Source organism: Cetorhinus maximus, chromosome 6 (assembly GCF_964194155.1).
Source record: "Cetorhinus maximus chromosome 6, sCetMax3.hap1.1, whole genome shotgun sequence".
In the NCBI taxonomy this organism is placed as follows: domain Eukaryota; kingdom Metazoa; phylum Chordata; class Chondrichthyes; order Lamniformes; family Cetorhinidae; genus Cetorhinus; species Cetorhinus maximus.
This window is the reverse complement of record NC_135884.1, coordinates 13,577,840-13,594,507: the sequence shown is the minus strand read 5'-3', so window position 1 is coordinate 13,594,507 and position 16,668 is coordinate 13,577,840. Positions and strand designations below refer to the sequence as shown.

Here is a 16,668-nt window from a genome sequence, read left to right as displayed (position 1 = left end):
GAAAACAAACCCTACATTTAGTAAAAGTTTGTTGCTACTACTGAAAGCCGATGTTACTGGATAGAAACACCACAAGCGTAGAATTATTACAAATTAGATGTGCAAAAGGTTTACAAATTTTATATTAAAACACAAGTTGTGAACTGTGGACTTGGTTTACAATGCACTTTCAGGATCTGTTCAAGTCATCTAATCAGAATCAGGAACAGCATGTACTCATCAGCTGCTACTGCTGAGCTAGTCCTATCAGATAATCCAAGAACCAAGTGGATAAGATGCTTATCCACAAGCTAGCTCACCACTGCAAGACAAGTGCAAAAAGCACTATTGCTGATAAAATTTCATGCCATCAAAAGTCCTATGCCCTCCAATTTCAATTCAAACTTGCATGCCTATATATTTTCAAAACTCAATCGCATTTCCTGCTGGCCAAACAGTGGACCTCAATATAAAATTACATGAAAACAAGTTGCAATTTCTGAAATCTGTCAAGGCATCAAGTCAACAGTACTTTCATAAAGAATCAGAATTTAAGTATAAGGTAGCTGGTTATATTTTGGAGTAGAAATGCAATTGTTCAATATGTTACATCATAGCATACCATAATTCAGGCATAGTATAAATTGTACATTGTAATAATGAGAGCTTTATTGAGCAGCTTGAGTTATGGGCAATCTGAGGACTGTTTCTAAAGGGTAAATATTTTACTTTAGAGGCATCATAACAAATCTCTGCCTCAAGCTGCTCTAGTAAAACTTGTTCTTTTTAAAACCATAGACTTTTTAAAGTATTTTTCAGATTAGACATGCGAGAAGTTACACCACCTACAAAATTTCTGGGGCAATCCCCAATATTCCTACGCGCTCAAACTTCAAGGGAAGGTCCGATAATTCTTATTAAAAACTTAGAAATATGGAAAAAGACTGAAGTAAAGTGGGTTAGCACACTGCCTTCTCACCTCTGATCAATTCATTCTCTCTCCAGAGACTGTCATAACCTTAATGAACTGTCTAAGTTGTATCAACCCAGTTCCCTAGCAAAAAACTGTCACTAGGATGTAATTTCCAGACTTTGGGTGATGATCACTTCTCCATCTCCAAATGAAAGAACAGGGAGTGGGCTTATTGTCAAACCTCTTTCAGTACTGTTCTCCTGCACACCATATATAACATAAGTTGATATAAAAGAGTGGAAGTGACTAACTTCAATTTTATGGGAAATTCAATTAGATAAATGAATAGCGTAAAAAAAATTGTGCATGCGTATAGTGAAACCCGACCAGCAAAAGATGCTGCAAACATCCAAAATATCAAGCACCCTACTGAACCAGAACTTGGATGCCTTCCTGTATCACCTATCAATGGCACTTCAGGCTAGGTTTCTTCAAACTTGCAGTTCATCAATATATTCCATTGAGGTGACACTTGGTGCTTGAATCAAGAGAAGCTGATCCCTTTTCTTGGCTAAATGCCAGCAGCCAGTTCAGGAATACCACCCCACCTGAACAGAGCAGCTGTCCAAAGTCTGGTGATACAAAGCAAACCCACCAGGCAAGAATACAGAATGCAAACACAGCAGTATGCTATCACATTTGGCACCTTCTGGAATCATCTTCAGACTACCCATATTCCAAGCTGCTCAATAAAGCTCTCACTGTTACAATATTCCAGGCACAGTGTAAATTGTATATTATGACATAACATAACAAACATTTTTATTAACTACTCGTCAAGAGGAATTATTTTAACTCCCACCCATCACAGTGCCACAGTTAGACATTGGTTATCTCTAAACCAATCCCCATATGTGCCTTAATCCCAATTTAGTATCTCCTACTGTACTGCACTTCTTACAACATCGATCCCTGTATCGTTCAACTGTTCCTAAATTATGGAAAATTTGGTGCTGCGAACTCGTAAACAATTAGTAAAGGATCCAGACTGCCAAAACACACTCATGTCAAGATTCTTACAGGTGTTAGAAGAGTCTTTCACCCAAAAACGTAGGGCCAAATTTAAATCCAAGTCACAGATGTGAATGGACAGTGTTTGCTATCCCGTTTCATAAGGATACTTGTTAAAATACAAAGTCGGTTGCAATGAAAATTTTCAAGTCAATCCAAAACTGATCTCAGACACATCATAGTGACCGATTTCAAAACAGGTGAGTGAGACCTGAGAGCAGATCACTCAGCTGCCTCCAACAATGGTATAATTTGCATTTTTGAAAGGAGCAAAAACTGGTGAAGAAAGGGTCTAAAATAACTCATTTTTTATCACTTACTACTAAACCTTGTTCCTGACCTTCTAATGCTCAGCAGCAACTTGCTTCATATTTATGTTTTTTTGGCTGCTTGTGACCTTGAGTGTATCATAAAAATTAACTTGTATTTTAATAAAAAAGCCTTTGACACACTGTCATTGTTCTGTATAAAGCACAAATACATAGATCTGATAACAAGCACAAAACGTAGAAAGAAATTTAGAAGTAGCTAAATACAAAGTAGCATATTTCCCTTTAAGGAAAATTGTTTTGCTTCAGCTTTTGTTATGCTTTACCAGGAAGGTCCTAGGATCCGTTTGGCTAGGAGGTGTCTTACCACATTAGTGTACTAACACCTCACATCAGGATATGGGTTTGTGCTAGCTGTTCTTCATAGTGTGCAAACATCATGTCATGCCCAACAACCAAGGAACACTATATTAAGTTGAAAGGTAAGTCAATCCATGCTGCTGCAGCACACCTTTCATCAAATAGGCCTAGAGCACCAGATGGCTTTGCTCCTATCTTGTGGAAAAATTGGCCTCTTCTCAGCTATTAGAAGGCTAACTGAATGCTAGACTGGACATTTATGTTAGGGTCATTCCAAAAAGGTAATACTGAATTAAACGAACAGTTTCTTCAGCATGAAGAAAATAGCTTTGTATGCATCCACAAAAGGCCAATGATAAATTTACGTTTAGTTTATGCCCTATCCCCTTATTTTCACCACTGTCTTTGCCACCCCATGTAACTTGAATCATTGCTCTAGTGGCAGTTTATACTTATTTATAAAAGAACTGTGCTTGCAATCAGTGCTATGGAGCTTGCAATTTATACAGAAAAACAAAAACTAATTCTCTTGTTTTGGAAAAAAGCCCTCGTGTCTCATTACATCAGTTTTCAATACAGACAATTTGATCCTTTTTATTTTTTTCTCCAAGAAATCTAGACTTGTGATGAAGCAACCTGATTGGCTTCCATCCATCTTGTTGCGTCCTGCAAGTGATTAAACTCCACGAAGGCGAAACCACGGCTTTGACCTAGAGACAGCATTCAGATATAGACGGGATTGTGTTAGTCAATGGGTTTTAAAGCAGCCATTCTCAGATGAATCTCTCAAGTCACCTTCCTGCTTCAAAGCGTCTCCATTTACAATTTTGTGAAGCAGTGTTTCTCTGTGATCTCATTTTTTTCCTTTTCTTTGCCATGGCAAGGAATTGAACAGTGCAAAAGGTCAATGTCTGGGAGTAACAATACTTCTACAAAAAGAACGGAAAAAGTTGCAAGGAAAAAGGCATCTTTCATGCAGACCACGACAAATTGACCTTATAAACAACAAATTCTGTGGTACCCACCTGAAACCCAGTTTTCATTGGCATTACATTTTCTGTAAGTCACTTCAGCTGTTAACACCACCACCACCACCCCTGTGCATAGCATGAAGGGAGTGCAGTGGAGACCAATGTGCAATATTGAAGTAAAGGAAAGAGAAAAGCAGAAAAATAAAAATACAAGAAAAAAATGGGAACTGATATTTCGGGAAAGGCAATGCAACTTTTCTGACCCCAGCCCTTAAACAATGGGGCCTCTTTTTAATCCTGCGTTATAAGCCGTTGCAATTTACAAAATGAGAAAGATATGCAGTGACTACTATTGTCACTGCATAAATAACATGGAAGTTACAACTTTCTATTAATTTTACTTTTCAGGTTCCTCAGCCATGGCAAATTCTTGCTTTCTAATTCTGAACTCTCAGCCTCTGGGTAAATGTCTTTTTTTTTGCTTTGGGGGAGGGAGGGGAGAAACCTGGAGTAGGAACAGAAATCTCACCTGACATTTTGCTCCTCATTAGTCGCACATCTCTTGGCTGAACTCCATCATAAGGCTCTAAAACAGTTCGAATCTACAAAGGATATGGTACTTAGTTAACTAACTCAAATGCTGGATCAAATGTATGAACTACACTGCTCAGAAACATTAACAGTTCTATCTGAACTTAACGGAGGAGATACAGACTGCTAGTGCTCTAATACACAGAGGATACAGCTTTTGCTCATGTTGTTCCATGGGCTCACATCATCAGTCATATGATAAACATAATAAAGGCACCTCAGGAGGAAAGTAAAAAGTAGGGTTGGAATTTTATTTTTTGAAGCACAGACAAATGTTTATGATTTTGTTTAAAGCAAAAAACTCAGGCAGATGGATATTACAATTGTCCATTATGACTTGGCTGAACACTTGTGCCACATTTAAATACAGCAAACTTCAATGAAACAAAGCGGCAATTTGATGTTTTCCTGACTGCAGTAATACCCACTTCAACCCTAGAACACCTTTGGTCTGTCCGCAAGCATGATCCAGACCTCCCCGTTGCTTGCCATTTCAACACTCCATCCTGCTCTCATGCCCACATGTCCATCCTTGGCCTGCTGCATTGCACCAGTGAAGCTCAACGCAAACTGGAGAAACAGCACCTCATCTTCCAACTAGGCACTTTACAGCCTTCCGGACTGAATATTGAGTTCAACAATTTTAGATCATGAACTCTCTCCTCCATCCCCACCCACTTTCCGATCCACCCCCACTTTTTTTTCCAATAATTTATATAGATTTTTCTTTCCCCACCTATTTCCATTATTTTTAAATGTATTTCCATCCATTGTTTTATCTCCACCTTTTAGCCTATTTCAATTTCTTCACCACCCCCACTAGGGCTATCTGTACCTTGCTTGTCCTGCTTTCTACCCTTAATTAGGACATTCCTTAGATAATATCACCACCTTCAACACCTCTTTGTCCTTTTGTCTATGACATCTTTTGGCTATCTCCACCTATCACTGGCCCTCTATCCAGCTCTACTTGTCCCACCACCCCTTAAACCAGCTTATATTTCACCTCTCTTCTATTTTTACTTAGTTCTGTTGAAGAGTCATACGGACTCGAAACGTTAACTGTGTTCCTCTCCGCAGATGCTGCCAGACCTGCTGAGTTTTTCCAGGTATTTTTATTTTTATTTCTTCTTCTGACCTTGCTAGATTGTGTTAACTAACACCCCAATTCCCTTCTGCAGCTCCACCCTTCAACTGATTTTTTTCTTAAACCAGCCACAATCAAACAACTCCCAATTAATATTCCACTTCTCCAAATTGTCCTCAAAAACATAACTGATTGTAACACATACAAAATTATGAACCCAAATAACATTGTTTGCACACCAAAACAATACTGTCTTTAGTTCCCAGTCTTCGGAACTCAAACCTACAGTGCTAATACTCAAATATTGAGTAGATAACTAAACAATAGATCATACATTTGTGCTGCAACATGCTATGATTTACAAACTGCTGCAGTATTATTAAAGAACAAATTTGTATTTGTCTTTAATGGTCACAGCACATCCTAAAATAGTTCACTGCCAATGAAGTACTTCCCATAAACCTCAATGAAAATGTCTATCTGGTGTTATTGGTTGAGGGATAAATATTGGCTAAGGCAATATTATCCAGCTCTACTTGTCCCACCACCCCTTAAACCAGCTTATATTTCACCTCTCTTCTATTTTTACTTAGTTCTGTTGAAAAGTCATACGGACTCGAAACGTTAACTGTGTTCCTCTCCGCAGATGCTGCCAGACCTGCTGAGTTTTTCCAGGTATTTTTATTTCTTCTTCTGACCTTGCTAGATTGTGTTAACTAACACCCCAATTCCCTTCTGCAGCTCCACCCTTCAACTGTTAACTTGAAAAGATATATAGCAGTGCTACCTACTGGAACTCCAAGGGACTACAGACACAAATTAAAATGTTTCATTCTTGATCCAATTTTATCTAATGAATCTGTGGTTGCAGAACAGAGTTCCCACTTCCCCAGGCAACCACATTTTCAGGAAGTCAACATGGAATCCCAAAAATAGTTAAGTTACCAAGGACTTCCAACACAACAGAAAATTCACAGCTCTTAATTCTTGAGAAAATAGACAACATTGCTTCTTTTTCTTATTTGAAATAGCTAACAATGTAGGCACATCACTTTTTCTAGTATCAGACAGTTAGAAAATAAGTTTAACAAAAGTAATATAACTGCAAGAGGTGAAAACAGCCAGGGATCACTTTATTGGTGATGCCAGCTCAAAAATGCTTGCATTTGGCCCTTGAATGAAGACAGTTTTTGGGTTGACTGGAATCAGTTGCTTTTGAGCATCTGCAGCAGAATATTCCCTCCCTCAGTATACATTCCAAACACCGCTCACACAATCAGAAAGGCTACCACGCCTGCGAAAACACAAAATATGACTACAAGCCATGCAATATCTTTTACTAGAGCAGCATAGTTGAAAAGAAAAGCTACCACAGCACTTCTGCTTCCTTCTAATTCTTTCAACCTGCTGCCCAGCTATACTTTCTATTCTTTCTGGCGCCTTTTGTTTCTAAGGAGAATCATCACAACCATTAAAGTATCAACCGTAGAGAATAAAACCTACATCATCCTCTGTCGTAGATGAGGGAAGTCCTCGTAACATAATAGTTTTGCTTTCTTTTTCATTGTTCAGGTCATTCCGGTCTGGATCCTTATAGTCGCCATCCGAATGGTAACCACCATCTGACCTGTCACTGCTTCTTCTCTCCTGGTGTCTCTGAAAGGAAAGAAAATTTGAACCGAGGACATGAGCATAACAGAATTAAAGGAAACCTCAGAGCAAAGATTTTAAAATTTCGGCAAGCGAGAAATTGACTCGGCATACAAAAGCAAAAATAGTAGATGCTGGAAATATTTTTTTTTTAAATGTAATTGACCTGAAACGTTAACTCTACTTCTCTGTCTACAGATGCTGCCTGACCTGCTGAGTATTTCCAGCATTTTCTGTTTTTATTTAACTGAGAAGACATATTGGGAATTCAAGTGCACACTGCCAAGTAAGCAAACTTGGATTTGATCGGCCCTATCTGGCCATTGTTGAGGAGCCATGTACCTTCCTGCTAAGAAAAAAATCAGATGTGGACGTGATTACTGGATTATCATCATTCACCTCCCAGAGGCTGATCAAAAAGGACACTTTTCAGGGGACAAACTTCTCACCCCTTGAGCAGCAAAGGCCCTGAAGGTGTATGATCATTATATCACATTTTTTAAAAACAAGTTAAACCAAGCAATATTCAAACTTTGTCTGTAAAGTAATGCTCCTATTTCACTAACTGGCTGATGCACTTAATGCTGAACTAAGTCATCCAGAAAACAGGTGAGATTCACCCATATTTAAAGGATATGTTGAGTTAAGCTTATCACTAAGGTTTTAATACTAAAGCCACTTGTTAATGTTGTAAAACAAATTATGGGAAGAGGGCAAAAATGGACCTTGAGTTCTCCTTTCCCATCTGTAGAGAAGCTGATTGCTCATCAGGTTTTGAAATCACAGACCCACATTCATTGGAATTTATTCAATTTTGGATACCTGAGTAGATACTAGGACAGATGGACGACATGAGGAGAAAATAAAGTCAGATTCAGTGTGCAGCACAGTAGTCGACAGATGGATAACTGATTTTAATTATTCTTTATTTGGTTTCTTTAAATGGGTCTCACTTTTAACACATTCATGTGCACCAGATGAAAATTAATACCCCCTTTGCCTTGCATGCACCACCACTCCTTCTGTCATTTAATCACTTCTGCCCTCCAATCAAGATCCTTTCCTTTTGTTCTTTCCCTTGTCTCACTTTTCCCTAATTCTGCAATAGGTTAAAAGCTGTTCATTTCCAATACCTTCCAGTTATGATGAAAAATCATTCACATGAAACATCGACTTTGTTTTGCTCTCCATAGATGCTGTCTTACCAGCAGCCATGGTATTTTGCTTTAGAAGTAGTGTACTTTGCTTTGCTTACCAGGTAATTACAGACGGGTCAGTTCAACATTAGCCATGAGGACTGATTATTGTTCAGAGCCTGGGGCTAAGCACTTAGACAAGCAGGAGTCAAACAAAGAGCTAGCATGGATTTGTGTTGGGCTAGTTATGCCTGACCAATCTAGTTTAACTTTTTGAGAGGTCACTAGCATGATGGATAGGGGAAAGTGCAGACAACTGGGTGTCACAACTTTGTAATGTGTTTTACTAATTGGTTGGAAGATAGGAAACAGATCAGGAATAGCTAATTGAAGGGATCTAGTAGTATTTCCCCAAAAATTAGTATTGATATAGCTTGTCACCATTTATATTAATGACCTAGATGAAGACTTCTATATTCAAGTCAGCAGAAAAAGGTAGGAGGTGCAGCAAGTTGCATGGATGAGAACAGAAAGGTACAAAGAACATAAACTAAGTGGCTAGGCAAAACAATGGCCAATGAGCTTTAAAGATAACTGCTTCTGTCCACAGATGTTGCACAATGACCTCACCATAATTTACTCAGAACAGATCTATCAGTCACAAAATGTCAAATTCCAATAAATTTTCACTTACACCAATTTCAGAGTTCTCAGAGTTACGATGTTCTTGATGTCGACGATTACGACGATCATCACTAGAACTTCTGTGATCATAGTCCCGATCAGTGCCCCTCGAGCTCCGGTCCCTCCGCTCTCTCAGTTCAACTCGGTCCTTGATCTGATCGGATCCATACCTGCCATTCCGTTCAGTTCTACTTACTCTGCAAAAACAGAGAAAGCCATGAGATAAAAGCATATACATGCTTATGTTGGAAATCCACGGCAAACTCAAGTGAAAACTGGACACAGGAAAAATCAGACAAAGGTAAAACTGCAAATGGCATACTTAAAACATATGTACACATAGCCCAACTAGCTGATGTAATTTGTAAAGTCTATAGGTAATTGAGCTATACAAACCAGAAGTCCAAAGCTCATTGCCCAACCACTTGAGTTAGTTGATCTAGGCTACCAGTAAGGGTGCTAAAATTGGCCTCAGACTCCTTGGTCTGGAGGTTAGAGGGGGGAATAAAAATGAGATACAACCAGAACTCCGCTTCTGATCGCTATCTAGTTATTTTTAGTCATTATCTGGTCATCCTGGTTAGAATTGCACATAAAGAAACACCAGGCTAGACTGTAATGCCCCCCAGGGAAAAATACCCAACTGCTCTATGGATGACACTTACAGTATGACCACCTAAGTGAAATATTAGGGGAAACCTTGGAACTGTACCCCAAGCAAGAATTAATACTTTTGGAAGAGGATGGGAATAAACTTTTCTAACTAATAAATAGGTGACATACACATGCATCGGTTTTAAATATATACTATGGTGCTGGGCACATTAAGTCAAGGCACGCAATGCACAGCTGCACTATTCTACTCTTGAATTAGTTATTTGCTCCAAGTCTGCATGGTACTAAGTATTGCTTTCTTGAAACCGATGTGCTTCTTCTTAAGCGTGATCTATATACGTCAGCTGTATCATTTGTGCGGTGTGACATCCAGACCTGAAGACTAGTTGATCTCATATGGTGATGTACAAAGAACCAATAAAGGACAGCCACTAGCTATTACAAAATGTGGAGACTTAAGCCCAGTATGTTGAAGACATTGTCATCATTCTCCCATCTTAAATGTGTTAATGCTTCACAAGAACTCAACACCTTGTAGAATGCAAAATGACTGACACATGATCCAAAGTCAGTCCACACAAAAGAAAGTCTAGACTGAACACTTAGCTAGAAAGACTGCTATACCAAAGAAACTGTGAAGGTCACAAGCTCAAATAGCCTTCTAAATATACTTGCAGGCTTAACTGAGGAAGCTATTGCACAGTATTGTGAGCTTTGCATTAGCCAAGTTAATCAGTTGGGAAAATATTATGCATCTGTGTGGTTAAACTTTTCTTCACAAAACTAGATGTACAATTACAATTACATCAAACCACGAAAGTTACAAGGACTAAAACAGCAAATGGCTACCAATGCTCTCAAATATATGGGCACCTAACACAAGACACCATATTGCAACGAAAAACCTGAGGAAATCTAGGGGATGCCACAACTGCCATTTTTCAATGATATACAGGTGTCCTCACCATGGACTCACTGTACAAGACAAGTCTGCGCTCCCAACCATTGCCGCAATGCATGCTGCCTCATTAGCAGAATGGGAACATACAGCTCACTAAGAAACATCATCAGCTTTACCAGAATAAATGAGACTGCACGGCTTTACACCGCCAGACACCTCTGGTGTAAACACAACTGTCTTATGTGTCAAGTATTATGCTTTATAGCCAATCACGCATCTAGGAGGTCAGGAACATGTCTATATTTACAGTCGAGGGTGTCACACATCTACTGAATTCCTGCTCATTTTATGCTGATCTACCAGAACCCAAATTCCACAATACTGACCCTCAGACTACTGAATAACTAGAGCATCTATGATATCTGCCTAAAGCCCTTGACACTTGAAAGTTTACTTCCCTGTTTTGTTTTTATTTTGAACTTTTTTCAATTTTTATTATACCACTTATGCATTCACAAATAAACCTACTGCAATTTGGGAAGCAGGATTGCTTGGAGTTTGAGTACAGACCAAGAAACTGAAAGATACAAAATCCAAAGCACTACACTACCACCACTTGCAGGAGTATGTAAATACATTCGCATGGGAAACATCCATCATAAATGTGGATATAAGAGCCTATAATGGAGAAAGATGACAAAATGTTTTGTAGACAAAGTGCAAATGTATATTTATCCAAAACAGCATACTAACTATTGGTTACAATCATCAGAGCCACACAATATGACTAGTAACTTGCAAAAAAAAACTATTGAAACTTGTAACTGTATTCATGACTTGTTTTTGCTTTCTTCACCCCCCCGACCCCAAGGAGACAAAGTAAGATATGACTCCTGGATTTCCAACCTTCAGTTTTACTTGTCAAACCGCTGTATGGTGTCAATACCATGACAAGCACCTCAAAGCCTGAAGGCCCTAATCCGACTAACAAAAAACAGTTACTTTTAAAACAAAATTCACACATTTCAAGGTGCAGAATTTGTGCTGGGAGTTGGAACACATCTCTATTTGAAGCCCAGTGCCAAGGTTAAATGCTTCCAAGGCTCATTCCCACCAACCATGCAACATTGTTTAACCCCAAACCTCAAGAACAACTTCCAATGCAATGCTTCATTTCCCCATAAACGAGCAAGTGGTTTCAGGATACTGACCTCTTATTGGAACCCATCCTTCAAAAGGACTCACTCGTGAGAACAACTTCAAAACGATGACCTATGTTTATAATCTGGTTAAAAAAAATACAGCAAATCAGCATTGACATACAAAGTTAAAGTAAGCTGAACATAAAAAACACTATTACTTTATAACACAACCATAAACTCCTTTTACTCTGGGAAGCTACTGCAATTCATTTTGCCTTCCAGTGTTTTCTGTACAGCTACTGCGCTTTAAACTTCCAGGCCCTGGGAAGACTGGCCACCCAAATCCAGGGAACAGTATTTCTGCAGCATCTAGGAATCAAGCTTCCCTAGGTTATCCAATTATGTGTGTGCAGAGGATGAGTAAACGTTCATCCTCAACTGATGGAAAAGGGCTGCCCTCAAGGGACTAAATCTACCAAGAGTGACTAATCCTTCGAATCCTCCAGACCCAGAAAATTCAAGCAGCTGAAGCCCAACGTAAGGAATTTATGGGCATAGGGATACAAATAATAAACAACCTCTCTAAAGCTTTGAGAGCCAGGAAATGAGAGCTTGCAGGCTAAAATCATGCCTGCAGGCCATGTGTTGGACATTCCTAGACTAAAATACAAATTTCCGTGCATCAAACCTGCTTGCCATTCCACAGTTCAAGGTTTGATCTGCTCAACACAAATTCAGACAAGACGTTTCACTAGCAAATCCTTTCATGAGACAGGTGATCATCAATGTGGAAAGGCTGATGAAGCAGCTACATAGATTTTGTCTGTGTTAACAATCAGTTCATGATCACAAACTTTTATAGATCTTATAGAAGATCTAATCCAAAAAATGGTACACTATTTAGGTAAACAACCTCCAGGTCAGGTTAGCCTATGCCACAATAAAGATGTCAACTGGAGATCTGCCACACCCAACAGCCATAAACCTTGTTTCTGGTAGAAGTGAACAGCTTGCATTTCTGTGCAACTTTAACATAGAAGAAGAAAATAAACTGCAGTTATAATGTAATTTTCATGACCGTAGTACACCCTGAAATGTTTCACTGACAATAAATTATCTTTGATAAGTCACGGTTGCAATGCAACAGTTAATTTACATACAGGTCCCAGAAACAGTAACAAGGTGTACAAGCAGGTTAGTGGCTGAGGGATAAATGTTAACCAGTGCAACTTAAGAACTCCTATCTACTATGTTCTTTGAATAGCAATATGTATTCTTTGGTGCTTATCAATACTGATGTTTTGAAAACAAGATTTCCACACTGTCAGCAAATGCAACTTCTCACCTGGTAGGTAAGTATGGTTGCAATCCAGAGATTAGGATAAAAGATTAGGACTTCACAGATAGTAAAAAATCATAGGCAGCTATGCAGTCTATTCTGTTACCAAATATTTTCAGACAAAATGAGGTGTGAAGGAGTAATGTAGAGGCTAAACTGCAAATAGACATACGATAGCTTCTTAAACAAGAATGGTGTTTGGTCCAGAATACATTTTTCATCTCAAGGGGCTCAAAGCAGACATGATGAACTTTAGCTGCATATAACAAAATAATTCTTTGGATAATTATAATAGATCCAAATTGTCTTTCACATAGCATTTCAACCCTTTCCAAAATATTTATAAACAACTCTCACTTTAAACCTTCTGAACAAGTTGTGGATGATTAAAAGTTCCACAAAGGCCCATGTACCATGTGTCAAGACATCTTTGAACAAGTTATGACAGAATAATTTAGGTGTACCTAAATGATTAAATGACCCGCAATGATTAAATAAGTGTACTTTGTGGGGTACTGAGTCAGAAACCAGGACAGTCTAGACATTATTTCTGACCCATGGTGTTTTAACTTTAACAGAAGATCCATAGATGGGCATGATGTTTTTAGGTAATCCCGCTCGCACACTGGACCAAACAGGCTGAAGTAGTCACATTCACAATTCTTTCCAGGGAAGTTTTCTTCAGCACAGAGTTTGCATAACTGCAGGCAGGGGCTAAGTAGCTTCAGAATCACATACACATCTTTCTTTATATACTTTTATTGCAGATCAACAAACTATCAAACCCATTAAACCTGATTAAATTATAAAAGGTGTCACATACAAAAGGCTTCAAACTGCTTAAATTTCAACACTATTACACCACCCACCCCATCCCCCACTATATCAACTGTTTTTGACCATCTGGCCCCCTTATTAGGGTGGCTGCGGCTATACCATTAAACTTGCCTTCATATCAAGGAAACATAATATTCTTAATGCTTCAGAGGCACCTTCTATCCTGCCTCACAGGAGATAACAATCTTCCATTGTGTGCTTACTGTAGTCCAATAAAGGGCCCTGGTCTTGATACCTAGCACATGCAACACCTCTCTGCTTTTGTGCGCCTAGCATCCACGCTCAGTGTGCTGCTTGGGATCCATTAACCCTTTCCTAGTCTAAATACCTAATGCTACCTAACTTCCCTAGTAGTATAACCTGTACATTTCTTGTTCCAATAGGGGGAGACAAATCTTTTTGCAACAAATGGAAAGAAGCATTAAGGCAATCAGAGGGAAACAAAGAACATATGAACCTTCAAGGCAGTGAGGGGCAACCCACTGCGGTGATGAAAGATGATCAAAAATATAAAAAAACTAGGACTCTACTTCCCAGTATCCCACTAATGCACAATGATTTTGTCTTAACCCAAACTGTAATCAGAAATGTCAACACTCATTCTGAATAGCTCCATACTTCAGCATGAGTCATGAACCTTCTGTCAGATTGGTTCAGTCAGTAACATTAACATTTGAGGAGGTTCTTGGGTTAACCCCCACTCTCACTGCGGTAATACCCAGGGCAAAAGTGGTTGAGACCACTTTTCTTAATCTAGATTAATGACCTAGACTAGGGTATGGAGGGCACAATTTCAAAATTTGCAGATGAAATAAAACTTGGAAGTATTGTGAACTGTGAGGGCCAAGGGGGAAAAGGACAGGGGATTGGAACTAACTGAATTGCTCTTCCAGACACAGCAGGCAAAATGACTTCTTTCTGTGCTGTAACCACTCTATGATAGGCACCATTGTTAAGAGGTGCCATCGTTCAGGTGACACATTAAACAAATATATTTCAAGTGAACGTAAACTTTTCAAAGAGGAATAACATGGTTCCGGCCAACTTTCCTCCAGTACCAACAGCCACAAAAAAGATCAACTGTACTGAATTTCATTTGCTACTCGTGGGACCTTACTTTACACAAATTGTTTGCTACCGTTACATACATAAAAAATAGTACTTCAAAAGTATTCAATTGATAATAAAGCATAATGGCACTTCAAAACTATACTTTCATACAATGCTAACTCATTAGATCGAAAGTCTGCTCACCCATCGTCCTTGTGATCACAGACTTGCATTGGCTCATGGCCTAATGGTTGTATTTTTAAAATCTGATACTCCTGTTCAAATCACACCCCGCCCCCCTGCTTTTCTATCTCTAACTTGCTCCAGCCTTACAACCCGCCGAGAACTCTGCATTCCTTCAACCCGGCCCTCTACTATATTACAACAGTAACTACATATTTTTTTAACCTGGCTGTACAGTACTTTGGAGTACCCTGAGGCTATGAAAGACGTTATAAATTCAGGTTCTTTCACCCGTCAACAACAAAATGTATTAAAATTGTGCCTTTAACCTAGTCAGGCATCCAAAGTAGCTTCAAAGGCATGTTATTAAACAAAATCTGAGGCTGAGGCACGTAGAGATATTAGGGCAGATGACCAAAAGCTTGCTCAAAGAGCTCTAAGGAGAATCTTAATGAGAAAAGAAAAGCAGAGAAGTTTAGGGAAAGCATTCTAGGCCTTAAGGAATTTGGTTGTTGACCTGAAAAATGAAGTGTTTCACTCTCTGCAGATGCTGCTGGGCCATGTTGAGTATTCCCAGGTTTTCTAGTTTAATTTCAGAGTTTAGGGCCTTGGCAGCTGAAGGCATGGCCACCAATGAAGCAGCATTTAAAGTCAGGAATGCTCAAGGGGCAAGAATTGGAGGAGTCTAGATCTCTCAGAGGGTTGCGGGGCTGAAGATTACACAGGTAGAGCAAGGTGAGGCTATGGAGGGATTTGAAAACAAGGATATGATGAACAGTTGAAATAGAAATCCTAAATCCCTCTCATTTTTGTAGTGCTAAACCTACTTCTTTGATCCCCCACTCCAATGTTTCTTTCTCTCTACGACAGTGTCAGTTTTTGTCTTGATTATACTCTTGGGTTATTTTTTTTTAAATATTGTAGCCAAATTGACGGTTAAAGAAAAACAGCAAACTAGACACCTCAATTCAGCATAAAAGGAAATTTTTGAAAGATGATCATTCAATCTAAAGGGGAAGAAAAGTTTTTTTTTAAACCAAAACAAGATGGCCAGAAAATACAAATGAAAATCTAAAACGGGTTAATCTGAAACTGTTTTAAATAACTAACGCGGCGAATCCTAATGCCGAATAAACGAGCATGGGTGCTTCCCACTACAAACTTACAGATATATTTGGCTCCTTCAGCATGAAAAACAATAACGCTAATGGAAAACAAACTCGCAGAGAGAGCTCATCCCGCTCCCTGCAGGCCTTACCCAAATGTACAGTTCGAGCTGATAAAACTTTCCGAACCTCAGCCGCCCAACTCCCCACTGAGTTCGGACACTTTGAGGAATCGTTGTCGTTCGCCTGAAAATCCGCCCCCGTCGCCCTTTCTTGTTCCGCACCCGCAGAAATCTAGCGCCCAATCCCGCTAAGTCTGGCTTCGCCTCCCGTCAACGGCCCCCAACCGCCATTACATACACCCACACAGAGATAGGCAATAGAAGATGGCGCCAGGCAGCAGAATGACCCAACATGCACCGCGACAGAACGCGCCCTCTTGATTGGTTAAAATCACGATCCCTTTGCATTCTGGGAATTGTAGTTTCCCCCCCCCCCTCCCGCGCCTTGTTTTTATTAAAATAAAATGGCTCAGGAAGCAACAGCACCAACCGGCGACTACAATTATATATAGCGCCTTTTAACATAGTCAAACCCAAGGAACTATTCTTTATTGTACTGTCCGAAATTTCATTTTTTTTCTTCTAAGCTGTTTTATTCTTGAACTTACTACTTTTGTATATTTAATCTATGAATATATTAAAGGGTCCCTGTACTTGTGTCTCCATTCTCCATTTCATGTCATAAGGTTCTGGGTTCAATTCCTGCTCTAGGGCTTCAGCGC

At 39.3% G+C, this 16,668-nt stretch overlaps 1 protein-coding gene across 6 annotated transcripts in view; it reads right to left on the bottom strand.

Annotated features, from left to right (window-relative positions):
* Positions 1-16,275, bottom strand: part of LOC144681547 (RNA-binding protein 5-like) — a 41,477-nt gene extending 25,202 nt beyond the window's left edge. For 3 of the 6 annotated variants that reach the window (XM_078543205.1, XM_078543208.1, XM_078543207.1), the window contains exons 1-6: positions 16,037-16,275; positions 11,439-11,512; positions 8,722-8,908; positions 6,745-6,897; positions 4,093-4,165; positions 3,229-3,302 (exon numbers count right to left, since the gene is read on the bottom strand). In XM_078543205.1, the coding sequence (XP_078399331.1) occupies positions 3,229-3,302; positions 4,093-4,165; positions 6,745-6,897; positions 8,722-8,908; positions 11,439-11,455 (504 nt within the window). In that variant the 5' untranslated portion in view covers positions 11,456-11,512; positions 16,037-16,275. The remainder of the gene's footprint in view (positions 1-3,228; positions 3,303-4,092; positions 4,166-6,744; positions 6,898-8,721; positions 8,909-11,438; positions 11,513-16,036) is intronic. The other 3 variants (XM_078543210.1, XM_078543206.1, XM_078543211.1) reach the window with 3 other exon arrangements.
* Positions 16,276-16,668: the final 393 nt, after the last annotated feature.